The sequence below is a fragment of the Astyanax mexicanus genome, chromosome 21 (genome assembly GCF_023375975.1).
Source record: "Astyanax mexicanus isolate ESR-SI-001 chromosome 21, AstMex3_surface, whole genome shotgun sequence".
Lineage (NCBI taxonomy): Eukaryota > Metazoa > Chordata > Actinopteri > Characiformes > Acestrorhamphidae > Astyanax > Astyanax mexicanus.
The window spans coordinates 22230281-22251217 of record NC_064428.1 but is presented as its reverse complement, the minus strand read 5'-3'; the positions used below and the strand labels follow the sequence as shown (position 1 = coordinate 22251217).

General features: G+C 36.5%; 1 protein-coding gene across 1 annotated transcript in view; it reads right to left on the bottom strand.

Moving 5' to 3' along the window:
• Nucleotides 1-379: 379 nt before the first annotated feature.
• Nucleotides 380-20937, bottom strand: part of si:dkey-121b10.7 (heparan sulfate glucosamine 3-O-sulfotransferase 3B1) — a 29870-nt gene continuing 9312 nt past the window's right edge. The window contains exon 2 of the mRNA XM_007259032.4: nucleotides 380-2477. Within this exon, the coding sequence (XP_007259094.1) occupies nucleotides 1859-2477 (619 nt within the window). The 3' untranslated portion in view covers nucleotides 380-1858. The remainder of the gene's footprint in view (nucleotides 2478-20937) is intronic.

Genomic DNA, 20937 nt, shown 5'->3' with positions numbered 1-20937 from the left:
TGGAGCTTCACAGCGTGAAGGAAAAGCAGTAACTGTTGTTCAGCACCTCTGGGAACTCCTTCAATATGCTGAGAAATCTATTCCAGGTGACTCTACCTCATGAAAACACTGAGATTAAAATACCAAGAGTGTGCAAATCTGTCCTCAAAGATAAATTTAAATTTCCAATTTAAAAAGAATAAAAAAAATTGGAATCTGACTGGTTATTCTTTAAAAAAAGTGTACATTTTAAATGATGAATGGACAAATGGAATTGCTCCAAAAAAACAATAAATAAAATATTTTTATAATGATGTCCACAAAAAATTAAGAATAGTTTTCTTTCTACTTTTAAGTTGCCATTTCTGAGAAATCTAAAAGCATACACAATAAAAATCAATCAACTGTCAGATATGTTTATTTGGGAAAAAACAGCTTATCAGCAGCTTACATCGTACACAGTATAAATTACATTTCAGAACATTGTTATTAACAGTGGATCTGGAAACAAAATCAGAAAAATCCACGTAATCACAGGCACAGTTGCATGTGGTAAAACATCCACCACATCATAAAATATCATAAAATATACCATTTTACATATAAATAACAAATATACAGAACAGAGCATGTTATATTCTGGCAGTCTGACATGAAATAAGGCATAGTCCAGTACAACTTTAAATTCTCGCCTGCATACGTCTGAAACAAAACAGAGGAAAATAACGCTTTTTACAAGTTTTCCCAAAGAAAGTTTACAGTTTTCTACCTGTACATTTTTCAATGACAAGAATCCACCATTTATAGAAATGTGTAATTCAATTAAAAAAAAAAAACAGTCTGTATAAGTGGAACCCTAGAATTTTCTGCTTTTAGATGGATATTTTAACAAATAAAAAACTAAAATATTCTCTGATAAAAAAAAATATTTTTTTTAACAGTGCAGTATTTGGGAAAATTAAAACCAGTAAAAGAAACTGTCCACTCCTGCTTCAGAGAACAGAAAATATTCTTTAATGTCTAAATTAAATACACGTTATAAAGAGGAATAAATCTCGCCATTGTCTGTCTGATATTAAGATTTTTATGAACCATAAAAATACAAAGAAAAAACGAAATATAACAAAATAATGAAATGAAACCTGCTACTCGTTGCACTGCCAAATGACCTGTTTGTGGCTGTAACAGTTGCATTATTAATGTGCAGTTGCATGTCTGTATGTTTTAATTTCTCCTGCTAGTGTCTTTTATAAGTCTCATATACATGTCTCATAAGTCTACAAATTGTAATATATGTAGAATTGTTAAATTGTTATTAAAAGGCAAGGCAAAGTTTGCTGCTGTTAAGTCCCTTTAAGTCCAAGTGTAATTTTAATTGCTGGAAATCAGTGCACTCATAAAAATAAAGGTGGCAAAATGGGTTATTTAGACTGTAAAAAAACCTCAACACATAGGATGCTAAATTCTGATCCTGGAGGTCTTCCATGTTGTAGGTTTAATCTGAACGTAACTTTTAGAGACCTTATCAAGGTATTTTTTTTATTAAAAATGGAGACTTTTCTTATTGTGTTTTTGAAAATATTTCCTCATGGAAATTAGGGCTGCATGATAATGGAAAAATGTTGCTGCTCTGCGATATATATCGCAATATTAAAAAATCCATGAAAGATCAAACACAATCGTGCAAATTTGGTGCACATATTGTGATGACAATACCGAAACGATATATTGTGCTGCCCTAATAGAAATGATACAGTTAACAGTGTATAACTACACATCCAGGCCAAGAACCATGTACGAACCTTTATTTTTCAGAGTGCAGCTTATCTGATTACTAATATAATCAATATTATCAGCTCTAGACTTATTAAAAAAGTCTTCATTCCCAGCCAAAATCCTGACCCGTCATCTGATAGAACTTCAGATTGAAGGGTCTGTAGAAGTCTCTGAGTCTAAGCAACACTTCCGACGGTATCTGAGGATGAGCTCGGCCTTTTGATTTGCCCAGACACCTCGGCCTGCTGCTCCCTTCAGGCTTCTTTAGGCAGGGAAAGCCTTTAGTCTGGTTGAAGTAGAAGTGCTTGTTGGTGACAACCCTCTTCAACCCCAGAAAGTCCTGCACTCTGCCCATCTCCCCCGCCGGGTCCGTCACCAGCCTCTCCCCGCTCACGAAGAGCAGCCGCGAGAGAGGAAAGTACCGGAGCCAGTTCTCCAGGTGCTTGGCGTAGATGCCGATCCGCACGGCGCTCCACGACGTGTCGATCAGGCCCATGGTGGAGTTTTTGAAGACCAGGCTCTGAAAGGAAGGCAGTCCCGGGTTTTTAGACAGAGTCTGAGTGTAGTCTGAAACAGCCCGGGTTACGGGGTCTCGCACCACCACGATGAGTTTGGTGTGGCGGCTCATGGCGAAGACGCGGCCAGGGGCTTCTCGTGTCACAAAGTAGCTGGGGGTCTTCTCCATGGTGATCTGACCCTCCAGGGTACGGGGCATTAGATTCCTACAAAACAAACAACAACAAAATCGTAAGGTATGAGGATAATAAGAAAAGCTACCAAATACCTTATATATAAAAACAATGAGAAATTGTACATTTTGAAATATGAATATCGAAATAATATTTATTATAAAATACATCGCTAAAATAAAACTATAACTAACTATAACTTCTGATATTGCACATGTATATCTGCTAATGCCAATATATACATTTATAACTTACAGAGGAATTAGACACTGCAGTATAACTTTGAAACTAATACAAATAACTAAAAATAAGCTCAAATCAATACATTTGAAAGTAGTGCAGTTTTTTCTGACATACAATAAATACGTCAGCAAGTACCGGTTTTAAATATTGGCCATATTACCAGATACTAATGATTTAAAAAAAAGTAATTATTGGTTGATACTGATATAATCACAATATCATTGTGCATGATACTAAAAATAAAAATATTAAATTAAAAAAATATATATTTGACTTAATTTGACCAAACTTATATCTTGCTTCATTCCTAGGCCTGTTACTATACAATAAAAAATCAGTTTTTAAACAAAGTTTAACTGAAGCTTGATTTAATTCAACAATATTATTATGTGTACATTATATTATTATTACATTATTAAATTATGACTAAATTGTAAGTAAATTTAAGTGATTCTTTTTGTTATATCAATTGATTTGCGCAATGGTAATACTTAAAATTTTAGGGTCAGATGAATAAAATAAATGTGTATTTAGAACCTATAACAATATAGATTTGAAATACTTGTAGAAACCAATATGATGAAAGAAAATGCTATAAAGTACAGCACACAGCCAACAACGTTTACTCATAATATATAAGCCAAAGGTTTACCTAAGGAAGCCTGTGGGGTATGACTACATACTGACGGTGAGTGCCAGAAACTGTGGAGACTCCAGTATGCAAACAAAGGTGCCAGAAGCCAATAGAAAAGAAGTTCTAAGTTCAATGGCAACAGACTCAATTCAATTATTCTAAGTTTAAGATTCAACTCAAAGATCGCATTTAAATGTAAAGTGGCTGCCAATACTGAGTTGAGTAGAGTAATGTTTAGACATATTCAACTTGACATAAAAGAGACTTTATTTATTTGATTTCAAACTAATTTGTGGGTTTACAGAGTAAACACAAATGGTGGAGGTCAGGTCCATTTATTGTATGGAATTTTAATTATTATTTTGAAAAGCTTAATTACACTTAATAAGACACTGAGAACATAAACAAAATAAAAAATAATCACTATTCATTATAGCTTGGCTCTAAGGCCAAAACAGTAAAAATATTTTATGTAAGTACGTCTTGTTAAAATTGTTTTGAGAGGCACTCCTCCCAGCCTCAAATAAAGCGTCTGCAAAGCTTAACCCCACATCATACTTTAACTTTACACACTGGAAATCAAAATAAAAACGTTTTATTAAATATGACTGATGGGCACCAGTCCCAGCTGTCAGCATGAGCGCAAAGATCAAATCTTTACCATGTGTTTTGAATTGAGTTTTTTTTACTGGAAAAATATTCAGTTTTCCTTTTATTAATAAATATCTAGCAAACATCTCTGTGATGGGGTCAGCTCTGTGTTATTCAATCATCTTTTACTAATCTAAAGCCTTGAAATGACATAAACACGGACATTTACTTTATTAAAAAGCCACCCTTGTGAAACGAACATTAGTGAGCCTGAGCAGCCAGAAGAAATACATGAGGCTGGTTTAAATAGAGAAGCTCAAAACCGCAATAATCTCTCAAAGCAGTTTCCTGAGTGACTTCCTCCACAGCTTTTACGAATGATCTCTTCAAGGTCTTCTTTATGCTGATCTGAGACCAACTTCCCTTAGTCTGTTGTCTCTTTCTGATAACCAAGGTCTCAGTCTGAGTGTAGGCCGGAGCTGTTCTTAGACTAGCTTAAATTTAAACCCAAAGATGATGAGCTCAAGAAATGCACCTAAGGTAGCCTGTGGGGAATGACTACACACTGACAGGGGGGCCATCTAGTATGCAACGCATGGGGCCAGAAGAAAGCCACCTTCGTGAAACAAATATTGGTGAGCCTGAGCAGCCAGAAGAAATGAAGAAACACATGAGGCTGGTTTCAATAGAGAACCTCAAAACCGCAATAATCTCTTAGCAGCCGTTTCCTAAAGACACTTCCTCCACAGCTTTTATGAAGGATCTCTTCAAGGTCCTGTTCACGCTGATCTGAGACCAGCTTCACCTCATCTGTTCCCTTTTTTCTGATGACCACGGTCGCAGTATGAGCGCAGGCCGAAGCTGTTTCTGAGCATCGCATATTTCCACCCAAAGCTGCTGAGCTCAACTAATGCACTGTGCACTGAAGGCCACGGGCCTCCCATACTGTGGGAAAGCTGCAACACCACTGGCACCAGGGGTTTAATGTCTCTAGGGAAGACTCCATGTCCCTCATTGGGTTCCACAGTCATTGACATGGTCTCTCATTTGTTTTCATGACTCAAAATGTAATTACGACCTCCTAAAGTACACTAAAAGTACAGGTTCTTGAGTGATTTCTGCCTGAGACTCGCCTTTAAAGGAGATGAAACCTTTAATTGGTGTAGAAACTTTACCTCAGTTAGAGGTTCTGTCCACTCTTTTGAGTTTATCTCAAACTTTGGGATTTTCAGAATCAGTTTTCAGGTCTCAACAATGTGATTAGTGCATAGGGCTTTTAATTGATGCTCCCAGCAGGCTTACAATGCTAGAGATAGTGGCATAAAGCTGCCCAATGCAAAGAAATCACAATTTTTACACTATTAACAAGCTCAAAGTAGCTCTATACTTCTTTGGTGAGGGACCCTGATTTTTAAAATTATGCACTGATAACACTGTAAGTACACAGTGAAAAACACTGTTTATATTATATGTTACAATAAGTTGAGTGATGAGCATGAAGAATAGGTTTGATTTCGGAACAGATTGCAAAATTAACTCCAGCTATTGCTGAAAAAATCTCTATAATATTATTTTATACTCTACCTCTAACATTGTAAGCCTGTTGGGAGCATCTATTATAAGCCCTGTATTCTAGAATGTTGGGGTGAATGAAGGTGGGCTTTTCGACAAAATTCTCCTTTAACAATAATTGAATTGGTTAGAATCCCGGTCATGCAGCTTGCTATCAGTTGCTGGAGCCCTGAGAGAGCACAACTGGTCTTGCTCTCTCTGGGTGGGTAGATGGCGCTCTCTCCCCACATCACTCCAAAGGGTGATGTCGCTCAGCACAAGGCATCTGTGAGCTGATGATTATGTTTCCTGAGAAGTGATGCATTAGTTTTACCTGTATAGTTTCGTATTGGTGGAGGACAGACAGTGGGAAAATGAAATATTGCTAATAATAACTTATTTGTGTTTTGCTATTAAAATAAAAAGCATTAGAATTACAATGAATGAGAATGTGGTCATTCTTCTCAACTTCTTTTTTTCAACATTGCTCAACCTAGCTAAACAGATCAACAGTTGGGGCCTGGTGTCATTGTGTGTGGTCCAATTTCATATAATAACAGATTACTTTTGGTCTTCATTACAGGCACTTACAACCAGTGGCCCTACCTTTTCTTAACATACACTCCACGGAGCCATTCCAACAGGACAATGCTCATCCACATGCTGCTTTCATTTCAGGAGCTTGCTTTAAGACATAGATACTATGCAATGGTCCATTGCATTGCCACACCTATCCTTGAGAGGTCCCTGTCTCCCTTCTTCAACTCAAAACACCTTCCCATGTTGCATATGCACTCCAAATAACTGCTCTGCACCTTTATTTTTTAGCGTACACTTCAAAGCAACTCAGAAATGCAGCTTTGGAATATTACAACATTAATTTATGTGCCAAAAGGATTACTCACACTTATCTACTACCTATTAAAAAACAAACCCATGCAAGTCTTCTAATTTCAATGTCGCGTGCAGATATAGCTGAAGTATCGTCTCATTATTTCCATGGCCAGCATATGCAGCAGATTAGCTCCTGGTTGGTCTGGCCCGGTGCTTTGGTTGTGGCTAGCCGTCTCCTCTCCTTCGTTCTTTCTTTATTTGCCTCCAGCTCTGAGGTTAACCAGCATGTCATTGCAGTGAGGTTAATACAGAGCTTTAATATGAATCATATTACTGCGAGAGACCTCCACTTTAGCTTCTTCATCAGAAGCTCAGAAAAAGAGCCAATCATATGCTTATAATGACTAATGCCTGACCCAAAGGATTTTTTTACTAATTGTAATCAAGGTTGAAAATGTGAGAGGCTGCTCACATATAAAGACATTGACCAGCAATCCACCTAAGTCAGAGCCACATAGAAAAGGAATGGCATGTGAGACTCTTGTTTATTTCACATTATACCCAAAACACACTCATTATTAATTAAGAGAATTAGTACAGGCTTGTGTGTGTTTCATGACATGCAAAGCATACTTTTCCCATTGTTATGATAGCAAAGACACACTAACACACCCTAGATCAAGCGGTGCACTGCACGATTGACTGTTTAAATACAAATACATTAAACGTTAAGAGGTTAAAATAGGGTCTTTAATCCTTTCAGGCCAAAATTATGTGTTATATATTCTAATACAAAATCTATATGAACATCAAATCCAATTAACTAAAATACGTATCTGTCTATTAAACTGTCTATGGAAGCCTGTGCTTAACATTTTTATTGTAGATTTGATATTGACGTTTTTGTTCACAAGCTATCCCTAAACACTAAAATAAACATGGTAAAAAAAATGTTCTGAATCACACACAATTTGTAAAAATTAGCTCTTTAAATTTGCCTCTTTGGCTCTAGTGTCGGGATGTTTTTCCAGTGCAGCAGGCCAGTTTCCAGGTCATTGGCTCGTTTTTAGTCTGTTTGATTAACAACAGGTCTCAATTAGTGTCATGTGCAACAAAACATAAAAAAAAAACAAAGAAAATACATGATGTACATTGTAAGGGTTAATATTAGTGTTGTGCTAATTTGAGTGGATCAGACACAGCAGTGCTGCTGGAGTTTTTCAACCCTGTATCTACTATTCACTGTCCACTTTATTATACACTCCTACCTAGCTGCTCCATCTTAAATATGTAAAGTCAGAGACTAAGCATCAGTGTCCACTCTACACCACAAGACACTGAGTCTTATATAATATTAATATTATGTTTCTTATTCATGATTCATGAGCAGGGTGGTCTCGACTACTCTGGGAGAAGACACAGGACTAAAGAATGGATTTTAGACACTACAGAAAACAGGATAATCTGCTAAAATCATTATTTAAGATTACTCTGAAATCAAGAGACTTTTTGCGACTTTTTTAAGGAGCAAATGCACCTTAAAACTGCCTCGAGTTTCGTATAACCCAAAGACACAAGACATTTCTTAGGCTATTGCCTACTTGAGATTTCAAAAGCTTAAGATATTCGCTAACAGCATGTGTACGACGTGTTTGATAGAGAGTGTGCGTCCAGACGAGTGTAGACAGTTGAATTGCACAATCTCGTGGTTAATGAGTTCATGTTTTCGTTCTCGGCCTGGCTTCTCGAGAGCTAGCACTGTTTTGGCTGTGTGTGAGTACACATGGCTAAGTGCGTGTTTAATTCAGTGTAATCAAGCTAATGGAAGCCATAGTGGAGCTAGCTCTGTCCGCTGACATCATGTTTACATTTCGGAGAGCTGGCTTGTAATCAGCAAATAGTTTTTGGAGGCTGCCAGCTCTGGAAAAGGGCCTCGCGTTCACCCGTCCCACCCCCTCAGCTTCAAAGCAAGAGAAACAACCCTGTGATAAAAGTTGGGCCAGCTGGTTTCAACCGTTACTAAAGAGACTCTCGCTACGTACAGTATCTACTTCTCGCTAACACTCGCTAATTCTGTAAGATCTCCCAACGACTGTGCGGCTGCTGCTCTTTATCCACTAGCATCTGCAGCTGTTTGTATGATATGAAGGCGAGCGACTGTGTGCGCTGTTTGTTTTGATCACACCTCGTGTAGTGTTAGCGTCTAGCATCTGGGTCAAGAATGCTAGCCCGCAGCAATGCTGCACAGATGTGTTTACCAGCATGAGGCTTGGCTGCTAGCTCTGTTAGCTCTCTATGTAGCAGCCAATAGCCAAGTAGGTGGCCTGCAGAATGAATATGCAATTTACCAGAACCAGGCCACTGGAGGACAGTAGTCTGAATAAATAATCGCTTAATATCTTGTTGAAAAAGCTGCCGATCAGTATCTGTAACTGCACTGTAAACCCACAATAAATGAAGTCTGTTTGATGTAAAACTGAATTTTTACAAATATAACTCAACTACTGTAATTAGTAGTTGAACATTTGCAGTTACATATGCATTCTGATAAAATTAGATTATATTAAGTTGAGTGCATACAGTAGGAATTATTATCCACATATGGCAATGTAAAACTAAAAAACTAATGCAACTTATAGTGACAAAAGTGGAGCGCAGAGTGAGATTGTTGATTCAAATCCTGGTCATGCAGAAATAACAAATATTTTAATATTTGGGTTTGTCCCTAAACTGATATTGACACTCATCGTGAGTGTGTAGTCTCCCCCCCCAGTTTTCATGCATCTTGGCATGTTCTCCTCCACCAGTCGTACACACTGCTTTTGGATAACTTTATGCCACTCCTGGTGCAAAAATTCAAGCAGTTCAGTTTGGTTTGATGACTTGTGATCATCCATCTTCCTCTTGATTATATTCTAGAGGTTTTTAATTTGGTAAAATCAAAGAAACTCATCAACTTTAAGTGGTCTTTTATTTTTTTCCTGTATATTGCGATTATCTAACTGGCCTCGAAGGTATAAGCTGTAAAAGTTAAGCATATTTCTAAACTTACATTTTATTTGAAATTAAAAAAAAAGTCTAAATACAAATTTATTTGGTTTACATGACTACAATTTGAATTAGATTTACTGTGTGAAGCATATTTAAGTAAATTCAACTTATACAGGCTTGTCCTAAATTAGCTTTTGGTTCAACGGACAGTGTACACAAGTAACTATTCACAAAGAATCTGATCTCAAGGATCTGATCTCAGATCAGTATCGGTATCTGTAACTGTGATCACGATGAATAGAGGAGGAATCTGATCCTAGATCAACAGCCCTTGGTGCTTTGTGAGTTCCAGCCCTGGAGAATTGGGCTCGCATAGCTTACCGAATAAGATCTCAGCAGCTCTTTAAGGCAGCCACAGTTTAAGGCCTCTCAGGGATTGGAACGTCTAGATGTACCAGATTTACTCAACTGATTGGCCACTGAAGAAAACAAACAGAGTGGCTATAAAGCATGGTCCATTAAGCCAACACACACATTTACACTAAGTATTAGTATCTAAAGGGTGTTTTTTGTGTATTACTGTAGTTGGGTTAATGATGTGATGCCTGTTAAACTACATTATTTTCAAATATTAAATATATACATTTTAAATGCATAAAATCACTACAGTGACTGTCATTTTTCAGTTATTTAAAGTGTCAAAATCATGTGGTGTGGCCCAACTTAGCAGTAACTGTAAAAAAAACATTAAAAAATATTTTTTGTTGATAAAATATTAATTGTTAATATAGGCTGCTTAAGTGAGATTATATCTTTAAAACTTTATATCAGTTTAATGTGATTTACAGGAAAATTACTTTTGTTAAAGCAGCAGTGCTTAATATTTTATCTTTTAAATTGAGAGTAGTAGTGTTCTTGAGTGGAGAGGAGATTAAAGCAGCACTAGGTAGGATTTTCTTGATTTTTGAAAGAAAAAAAAAGTAAAATTACAGCTTGAAACTCACTGCAGTGCTGCATTGAGGTGTAATAGGAGGAATAGCGGAGCTCTCGTGTCTGTGACGGGCTCCTCTGAGCTCAACGCTCGCGAGAACTGAAAGCCAGAAAACAAGAAAGAGAAACTAATCCGCCTGAAATCATTATTACACTCTACAACTGTCCCACAAGCTGAGCCCACGAGCACAAAATCTCAATCCTACCTAGTGGATCTTTAAATATTGTAATAAATAGCATCAGTGTGCTTCTGCTACCATTCCTGCAAAGCCACAACAGCACAATAACCTAACACTAGGACTACTAGCTCCTTACTAGGCCGCCATATTGTATAAAACAAACATTTATTAATTAACTATAAAAAAGACCCCACAAAAAAACATTTCTAAGTCAAGGACCAATTGGCTTAGACACCAGATCTCCATATATTCATACTTTAAAACAGTATACACAAAAACACACAGATCCACACAGATACACATACAAGGACTTTTTTAAACAGTTTAACCAGTGTACAGTATATCCATCCAGTGATACTAATAATTGTATTAATCTAATCTCCATTCACTTAAATCTAACAATGGTGGGACTTCAGTAGAAACTGACAGTAGGTCTATTTTTCTTTCCCCCTATTTTTATAATCAGGGGAACCAATCTAGACGGCACACCCCCTAAACGTCTGATGCTTAGGTTAGCAGCAGTGCCCCGGGATGCCCCCCCCCAGAGATCTGTGAACATATCTGGCAGGATCGGGCCTCAGAGAGGAAACAAATGAGACTAGAGAGGAAGCTGTCCTTTCTGCTGGTAGGGAGAACTATATTACCATGTACAGAACAAGTAACTTTTATTATTTTAATAAGCTAAAATAGCTAATAATGTTTTCACCATTTTACACCAGTGATGAAAATACTATATACTGCCTTGCTGTTACACTACTTAGAATGTATAGTTATTTACTGTGATCAGTTAATAGGAAAAATATGTAAATAACTATTGCCTAATATATTAAAAAAGATATATATTTGTACTTGCCTTGTTATTCAGGGTAACAAATAACTGACTAGAGAAGCTCCAAACATTTGCAAGCCACTGTACATATTTATCTGCAATACTCTAATTCTTATAGGATGTGTCATAAATTGAGATATTTAATGTTTTAGAGTCAGTGCTTTCCAGTAACTTTCAGATTGTTGCAAAACAAAGCAATATACACTGCCTGGCCAAAAAAAAAGTCAGCACCTGGATTTAACTAATCAAATGATCTGTTGTTGCTGCAGTTAGTTAGGTTTGGGTTCAGCAACAGTATGTGCTAAAAGAATGAGATCAGCTGACAACCTGAATATACTGAATATAGACCACGTTATTCATAACATCAGTGGATTTTTTCTTCCCTGATGACACAGACATATTCCAAGATGACAATGTCAGGATTCATGGGGCTGGAATTGTGAAGTGAGTGATTTAGGAATGTGCATGAAAAACGCAGACTAATGCTTTAAATTAGTTGCTGTTTTTTATTTTAGTTAATTTATAAAATATATGCTATGCTATATTTCCTGATTAAATATTATGTAATGATTTACATGCACCTATTGTCACCCCTTCTCTGAAGGGTAAGAAGGGCCTCACTGCACACCACTGCTTTCAAGTATCCATGCTGTCCTTCATTATCTACTTAGAAACCACCCAAATGCCTTAAAAACAACTCGTGTAAACATGGTATCAGACTAAGTGCACTCTGCAACTCTAAGTGTACTCTAGAGCACGCAGACTTGTCATTGCAGAGGCAGATGGAAGAAGCTCCTGGAGACTGTGGGAAGCAATTAAGTGTCAGCTGGAAACGCAACAAGTGAAGAAGCCATAAAAAAAACAAAAAACACACAACTGTGTTGCGTGATGGGCTGTCATTGGTGTCTGTTTGCTTGTTTAGGCATGAGCAATGTATGGTTTCAATTAAAAAAAGACCAGAAATGATGGCATTTATATGTTGCTAGGGATTATGACAAAGCAGCTGTCTCCATGTTGAGCCAAACACACAACACAACACACTCCCAGCACTGGACTGAACTGGAGTGGACTAGAAGAGAGGGCTATAAATCTTGCCTCACTGTTTGACGAGGCAGAGTCTCTAGGGGCACTTTAAAGTAATTATGAGGGGGCAATGATCACATAACATTTAGGCCTTTAGAGTAGAGTACAAGCACTAGAAGCTGTGTCATCACTTCATGGAAGACGCTACCTCAGCCATAATGACACTGTGTTTTACATTCCAGCAACTGAGAGCAGAGGTCTGGAGAAAGACAGATGTACAGAAAAAAGTAGATCTAATACAGTAGATCTAAATAAACTAGATGACATCACTACATACAGTGATTTATTGCAGTATAAAATGTATAATGTATAACTAGTAAGATACGTTCATTGAGAAAAGCAATAGTGCCTCTATTAAGAGGCTGCCTTTGGGTAGTATACCTCCTGGTGAAAGACTGCTGTCTGTTGTCTACATGAATCTAGATATGAATCGAATACGTTTTGTCCAACTGACCTACCGTATATTTACTGTATGAGGCACGCTTAAAAAATTGTGCCTTAAAATCTGGTTCACCTTATGTATGAATTTTACCAGTCATGTTGTAAGGGACAGTCAAGCCACTCCGCTAAAGTACAGAGTTATACAGCTATTAGCATTAGCGACTAACCGTGCTAAGGGCTAGCTCTTTTACCGTTCAGAGGTGAGTATTATCAGCCTGTAGTCTGCTGCTAACCCTGGCTAGCACTGCTGGAGCAGCATTAGCCGCTAACTGCTCTAAGGTCTAGCTCTTTTGTCGTTCACAGGCAAGTATATCGGACTGTAGCCTGTTCATTTGATTCATCAAATCAAATAAAACAATAATCATCAATTTGCACACTGCTTTTCCATGACTTGTTGTTGTATCCATTAATCCTGCTCAAATAGTTTTTTTTAAGTATATAAAAAAGTTGGATAATGGATTATTACTGTTCATGGTATCATTTTTTTAATCATAATAATCATAATCACAAAGGCTACTTGGCAGAAAAACTGTCTATTGAGATCAAAGTGATAGTGAACGTGGATGTGGTCTAAAATATTGTATTTCGATGCTTCTTAGCTGTATAAAAGCAATGTTCTGCTACGTTAGGGTATAATTTGGGACATTTTTTTTTCTTTTTAATAAATATAGCAAATAATCTTATTGCTTTATTATTAACCTCACAGTAGATGACAATAAGGCAATGTATAGTATATCTTCTGTGTTTGTATTTGTGTATGTGTGTTAGTGTGTGCGCTGTCTGTAATTGCCTCCTGCCATTATCTTATGGGAAAATCAGCTACCAGCACCAGTTCCGCTCTGTGGCTGCAGTGTGTGTACGGGGGGGTGTGTGATTGCGTGTGTGTATTAGGAGGAGGTGGTGGAGATACAGGGGTTATCACTAATTTGCAGTATTGACCACAAGCCCAGATGACTACTGGAGACAAGAGAAGTCAGTGAGAATTTCCTCCTCATAACAACAAGTCATAACAGCAAGTTATAACAGCGTCATGACGTCCTGACGTCTCTCCATCTGATAACATACACAGACTGCTCTTTATACAGTTACAGCCACTGAGCTGAGCTGAGCTATGTATTGAATAGAAGATGGCAATATGAAATGCATCATGATACAGGAGGTACAATACAATATATCACAATATATTGCAATATTGTGAGCAAAGTGATATATTGTGATTGTTTAAATCATATAGTACAAAAATGAAACTATTATATTTATGAAATGTGAGGAAAATGGAAAGGAAAATGTTGTACATTTTTTTATCCAATCAGAACAGTGAGATTTAACGTTAGAGAACATTACTACTATCTAGTTTCTTGTAAACTAATAATGTAAAATCATTAAAAATCAAAAATTGGGCTCCTGATGGTCCAGTGGACTAGGGCGCTGCCACTATAAATTGGAAGATTGCTGGTTTAAATCCCGGTCATGAAGCTTGCCATCAGCTGCCAGAGCCCTGAGAGAGAACAAATGGTCTTGCTGCCTCTCTGTGTGGGTAGATGGCGCTCTTTCCCCTCATCACTCCTAGGGTGATGTCGATCAGCACAAGGCATCTGTAAGCTGTTGTATCGGAACCGAGACGCTGCGCTTTCCTCCGAGTGCTGTGGCTGATTTCACATGTATCGGAGGAGGCATGTGCTAGTCTTCACCCTCCTTGTGTTGAGGCATCACTTGTGATGGGGATATACAGCTGGCTAGCAGATAAAAGGGTGGGACAACTGGTCAGATAAATTGGAAGAAAAATGGGAGAAAAATAATAATAGATACAGATACAGAGTTACTTTGTATAACGTACAGGAGAAATATAAGGTCTCCTAATCAAATAAAAGGTCTACTAATCACGGCTCTGATTGGACCTTTGGTTTCACAACCCACAAGTTTCCTGTCTAAGTCTGAACCTAACTCAGACCACAACAAAAGTGATGAGACTGACCAGACACAACAACTCAACAGCTCATCTTACAAAGGCATGCTCTTCACAACTGTGGCTCTATTTAGAAAACAAAAATAACAGGCTTTCCATCAGTATACGGTTTATTGCCAATAAGCATTGGTACAAGAAAAAAATCATCTACCAAATCACAAATGTCCTTACTTTTTGTGCTGTATAGATTGTTTGATTGAACACTTCCCTTTTTGATGAGTGTATTCCCCACTGACATGCCAAATGTTATGGGATAGGAGCTAGTATTGTGTCCCAAGACTTTCTGACTTCAGCCAATGAATTTGCAATGATAAGTAAGGAGCCTTAAATAAATAAAAGATACAGATTATTTCGCTAAACATGAACCTTTCTAAAACAAATAACGCACACTCATTCATGCTAAACATGCTTGTGTTGCATAACTAAGGTTATACACAATTACCTACTTCCTAATTAGAAGCCCTTGATACCTTCTGGAGGATATAATTCATTTCCTCTTCCTGCCAGATCTTCATTTCCTCTTCCTGCCAGCAGTTCTAATTGCGCTATTTTGGTCTCAAAACAAGCATTTAACTAATCGAGTAATTGGTCTAACTTTTTAGCTGGTTGCTACAGTCTAAAAAAGGAAGTGGTGGTTCTTTGAGGGCTCTTCTTCAGTAAAGGCAATGGTGTTATACTGTATGAATGAATTGTTCAGAGGCCTAACTGATTATATTTATCATCATATGGTATGAACAGAATGTTAGAATGTTAAAATTAAAGTTAAAATGAAATTAAATGATACTGACGCCAGCAAATATTATGTTGTGTATGAATTTTATAAATTAAACATAGACCTGAAATATATTAGTATAAAAGCATACCGACAATCCATTAATAAAAAAATTCTGTGAAAATCGAATGAAATAAATAAATGTACAGTATAATAACTAATATTGCTGCTGTCACACAAAAACTTTGCATCGCAAAAATGTGTGGGGAAAAGATTGTGTACATGGCATGATTTTAATATTTGTTAAAAATAAAATATATTTTATTTAGCTTTTTTTCTAAGAGCTTGATATGAACCACTGGTGGTCAATCAGCATGATAGCCTTGTGTAAATATGTAATTGCATAATGTTGCCCAGAGGCAACAATAAAAAAAAGAAAAAAACTTATTTTAAGTAAATAAATCCAAAATGGCCATATATACACTCATGGCCTGCAGCTGTCTGCAAAAGTAGAGTGGTCCAAAATTCCAGTTGAGTGGTGTAAGAAGCTTGATGTTGAATGGTTATGGGAAGTAATTAATTTCATTTTTTTTTCAAATATTTCAAATATTTTGGAATTTTGCAAAAAATGAAATTTTGAATTTTGTTTTCGTTTTGTGTGTTCAAGTACACACAAAGAAAATAAAGAAGTGCATAAAAATGTATAATTATAATACGTTTCTGGTCAGTGTAACGTATTCTAATTTAATTTTCTGACTGGTTAAGGCTAAATGCAAAATTAGAAATTTGGATGTTGGATGTTTTTGTTTTTGTTTATGTAGTGCAGTGTACAATAAATAAATTTCATCTCTGCCCATCATAATCAGAATTGTAAGAAAAATTTAAAAATTCACCTTTTTTATTTTTCATTTTATTATTGCATTTTGCCAGTTGGATTATAACATCAGATTTATGTTACAAGACACAAAAAAGGACAAATCTGAAAATCGAGAGATTAAAATTTTTCTTGAAATTCTGTTTGCAATAGACTGAAATGAAAAACTAAATAATTGAAAAATTGGAGGAAAAACAGTTTCATTTTCTCTGTACTGAATGGAAAAAATAAACAAATTTTGTACCCAATTTTTTATTGTTAAGCTTGATACAGAAAATTTAGCAAATGAACAGCACAGCAAACTCGTATCTGACTCAGCAGGGAGTGGCATAATGACATCGTAAAGCTGGACTTAAGGAAACCACTTCCCAGCCATGGGTTAAACAGCCCACCCGTACAGATTCCTCTCACCCTTGAGAAGCTGCATTTTTAGCAGTCAGGAACAGGCCAGAGTGATTCAACCTGGGTTAGACTGTAAGCAGCTGTTGCACAGACTACAGCTCGAGAGAATCATAGTTGCGTTATGTGTGTATTAGTAGTTTTTTTTTATTGGACAGGAAGTCGTATGTCCCATGTCTTATGACTTGTGTAAAAGATGCTGCACTGACCTGTGCTAAAGTATGAAACATACTCTGGCTTGTTTAACACTTTTTTGTTCACACAACAATACCACGTATTTCTGTGTAGCTTTAATATAATCTTCAATATTAAATTTAAAATCATACAAAGAAAAAAAAAACAATGAATGAAAAGAGGTGTGTCCAATTTTATTTTGTTATTTTAATTTGTAATCTTTTTATTGTAGTTTTAAAAGTTGTGTTTGTGCACAGCTTTGTGTCCCTGTGTGTGGAACGAGTGGGGGACTAACACACATGCTAAGATAGCAATGAACATCTGACGGATGTCTGTGGTCTAGGTTTGTTCCAGACAGTGGCGCACCTGTGTTTTCCGTTGACAAGATAGCAATACTACAGAAATTTATATTGAGGACACAAAAATTGTCCTTAATAACTGACTAATCGAAAAATAATTAGCAGTTGGCTACTAAAATAGTCATTAATTGCAGCCCTAATATACGGACCAGAGGTGTTGGGTAATGAATACAAATAATAAATAAAAATATTTTTATTTTTTGGTAATCTATATTTTACTGTAGTAATTATATTTCAGTTGACTTTTCACCTCCACTCTCCACATTTCCACTTAATTATTTGTACATTCTACTCCTTATATTAAAATACATACAAACATAAAAATAGCCTTGTTACTCAATTTTATTCATCGTAAAAAAATCCCTATCCAGATAAATCTCTCAATTCAGATTTCAGAGTGAATTTGTTCATGGTTGGTTGAGAAGTATAAACATACACCATTCCATCATCCTTGGTTTACACACAATCCATCACACCTGCACATCATGTCACACCCCCCACACTCCAGCAAGAACATAGCAGATGTAGGTAGTCTAGTATGAAGATGATCTTTGGCTCAAGAGAGTCAAGAGAACTCAAGCTCTTAATATGTCTCAACTAAGCTTCTTTAATATTTTTACATTCTACTAAAATTCATTGATTTTCAATGGATATATACATGCAGCTAAAACATGGAGCATAGTGTATTTCAAATGTTTAACATTAACATTTTAATATAACATTAAAGTCATTATAGCTTTTAGAAAAACGTGTTTTGGGGAGAGGAGGGGGGCTTAGTCCACTATAGGATCCTGTGGTGTGGCCTAAGCTTTTTCTTTAATGGCATTTTTTTCCACTTTACATTAACTTAATACTTTTATAATTTAAGTAGCTTTGAAACCAGAACTTTTACACTTTAATTGAGTAAAACGCATGGGTATTTGAAACCCTAATATCTTTACTTCGACCTAAGTAATGAATGTGAACACTTATGACACCTTTGATTAGGACATGCAGACACTGCATTAAAGCATTAGTATTAGGGAGTGTTTCGTGTGTTCATTTGAGGAAAAATTGCACTTTAAATGTCTGAGGTTTGGCTGACATTTCACACTAACTGCTGACAGAGTGACAGAAAAGCAGCTGTTAAGGAAGAACTCTAGCAGCTGTGAGACGACTGGGTACAGCAGGTTTGAAGTTCCTCACTTTCTCAACTCGGTCTTACTCATTAAACACGGGCACACCGAGCGTATTTACGAGCGAGGAGCTAACCGCACACTTATGCATGCAGACACTGAGCATAAATCGCTCTTCTTAAGGGGAATTTGCCCTTGACAGTGATTTTCCAAATGCGGCTCTAACCACATCATAAACTTAATTATAACCACAGAGCAAGCTAAGCATTTTTCCCATAGACCTACATTACAATACAGGTCATTCAGGTGTGTACCAGTAAGAGGGGTGCGGTAGAGGCTTTCTCACTCCCTTTTTCTTTTTTAGTCAACAAATAAAAGAGTGGAATTAAGAAGAAAGGTGAAGGTTTGGGTTAGTCACATCACAGTAAACTTATCAGTGAGTTCACACCTCACCTTTAAACACTTAAATTTGAATGTGTTGCTTTTAGAATAGGATTTTATGAGTTTTGTGCACTTTATAAGTGAGTGAAAATTGACTTAATGTGTAAAAAGTATATTATATCCATAGAGACCAGAAAAAAAATTGTTAAAAATCAAAATTGATGCCATTTTTTCAGTCACTTGTTACTAAGCAACAAAACTAGAAAAAAGTACAGTAAATCCATATTTAATTAAAATGAAGTGAAATGTTTGGGTGCTGTGCCTCAAGCTCACTCGTTTAAAGTGTAGAGCCAAATGTATACCTGAATAAAAGTATATAAAAAAAAAACATATGGTTGTGCTGAAATGATGTAAAGTCATTTAGTTGTTGGGTTGTGTCTTTCACACTACATTGGTAAACTGATTGGTAAAACAGGGTCACAAATTACACTTTTTTTTAACCAAAGAAAATTGCTGATTCATCTCACTAATCTCCAGAAACACATTTGTGTCACAAGAACATGTCAGAACTAAACACAGGCCAGAACCAGCAGTGTTTATAACACAGCAGATATAATTTTTAAAGATTTTAAACTCCACTTATAAACCTTTTAAACATGCTCTGGCTGTAAGTCCAGCATCAGCTCACCTCAGTAGCAGAGATAACTAACGTCTTTACTGACTAAAACCCTAATGGAAAATACAGGTACGCTTACTTTTTTTGTTTTTGGTAAAATCCATTCTTCTACTTTATAAAAAAATTATATACTCAGAACAAGTAGTTAATTACTATTTTTTGTACAAAAATATTTCTTATATCTTATATTTCTTCCCCCTCTCTCCTGTATTCGTCTCTTTTCCGTGGGCATTTCAAATTTTGATCTTCCATCTCCAGCATCCAAAACTTTAAGAATATCATTTGGCAACAGCTGACAGAAACACATGGACAAGGAATTACTTAAGACAAGCGTTACTTAAAACAAACGCTTGTCAAGCGATACAATACAGATTTACATTCACAAACACCACTTAAAATTTTAAAGTGCAAAACATTAGTCTCGTGTTAACCATGTCCAGAAATTACAGGGTTGGCTACTCTGGGCTTGGAAGCTTCAATACCAGTGTTGACTTAAATAACTTCAATGCCAGATGAGCACCAATAGTCATACTACCATTTTTAAAACTAGTACACCCGTCACAGTACACTAGTCTTTGTTCAAGGTTTCGGTTCAGAGCAGATGACTTCACTGAATTGGCCACCCAGATTTCGGCAGTGTTAGCGCACCTGTGTCCAGATACAGCTGACCTCTCTTTGGCCTTAGCCCTGTTTAGCCACTTAGCCACCGGAGCTAATGGATTGAGTTCCTTCATTTGAATGAGCTTGTTTTGGATGTGTGGCATTAGTGTGCTACTGTGACTGTGCACTTTCAAAAGAATGCTAATCGAGCTAACAACCATGCTAAGCTGAGCTAAAGCACTGTGCCTGAAGACAAACCAGGACGGAAAAAATACAATTAAATGCTTTATGTAGAACACATGGTGAAGTCAGGTTAATATTAAATGTACAAATATAAATAATACTCTAGTTCTGGCCCAAATGCAGCTAGCAAAGTTAGCACTCCACAGATAACTGAATGTTCTTATAATGCTGGTTGGGACTGATTATTCATATAAAAAAAATTAAATAGCACATTTTATCTAAACAGCGCATAGTATGTGGTGATATTTATGTCTTGATGAAGTTAATGAATCAGTACTGTACATTTTCAAAAATTTTAACTGCATATTCAACTCTTTTGTTCTGTTAGCTTATCCTTACAAATTACTGTTAAGATTACTCAGGCTTAAACAGTTTATTTGTTTATTTACTAACTAAAGAGTTGCTGATATACCATGACACACTATGTACTGTCCACTACAGCACTAGAGATTGACTGATTGCACATACAGACAGCAGGCAGGGCGTGCTGAACTCTCAAAAGGGGTATCCAGTTATAGCCCTTTTTCACCAATGTGGAACAGGCTCCGTTCTGGATTGCACCCCTAATTTTTTACCAGTGCTTTTACACCTACAAAAACAGGTTCTGGAACCATTCAAAATGTGAAAC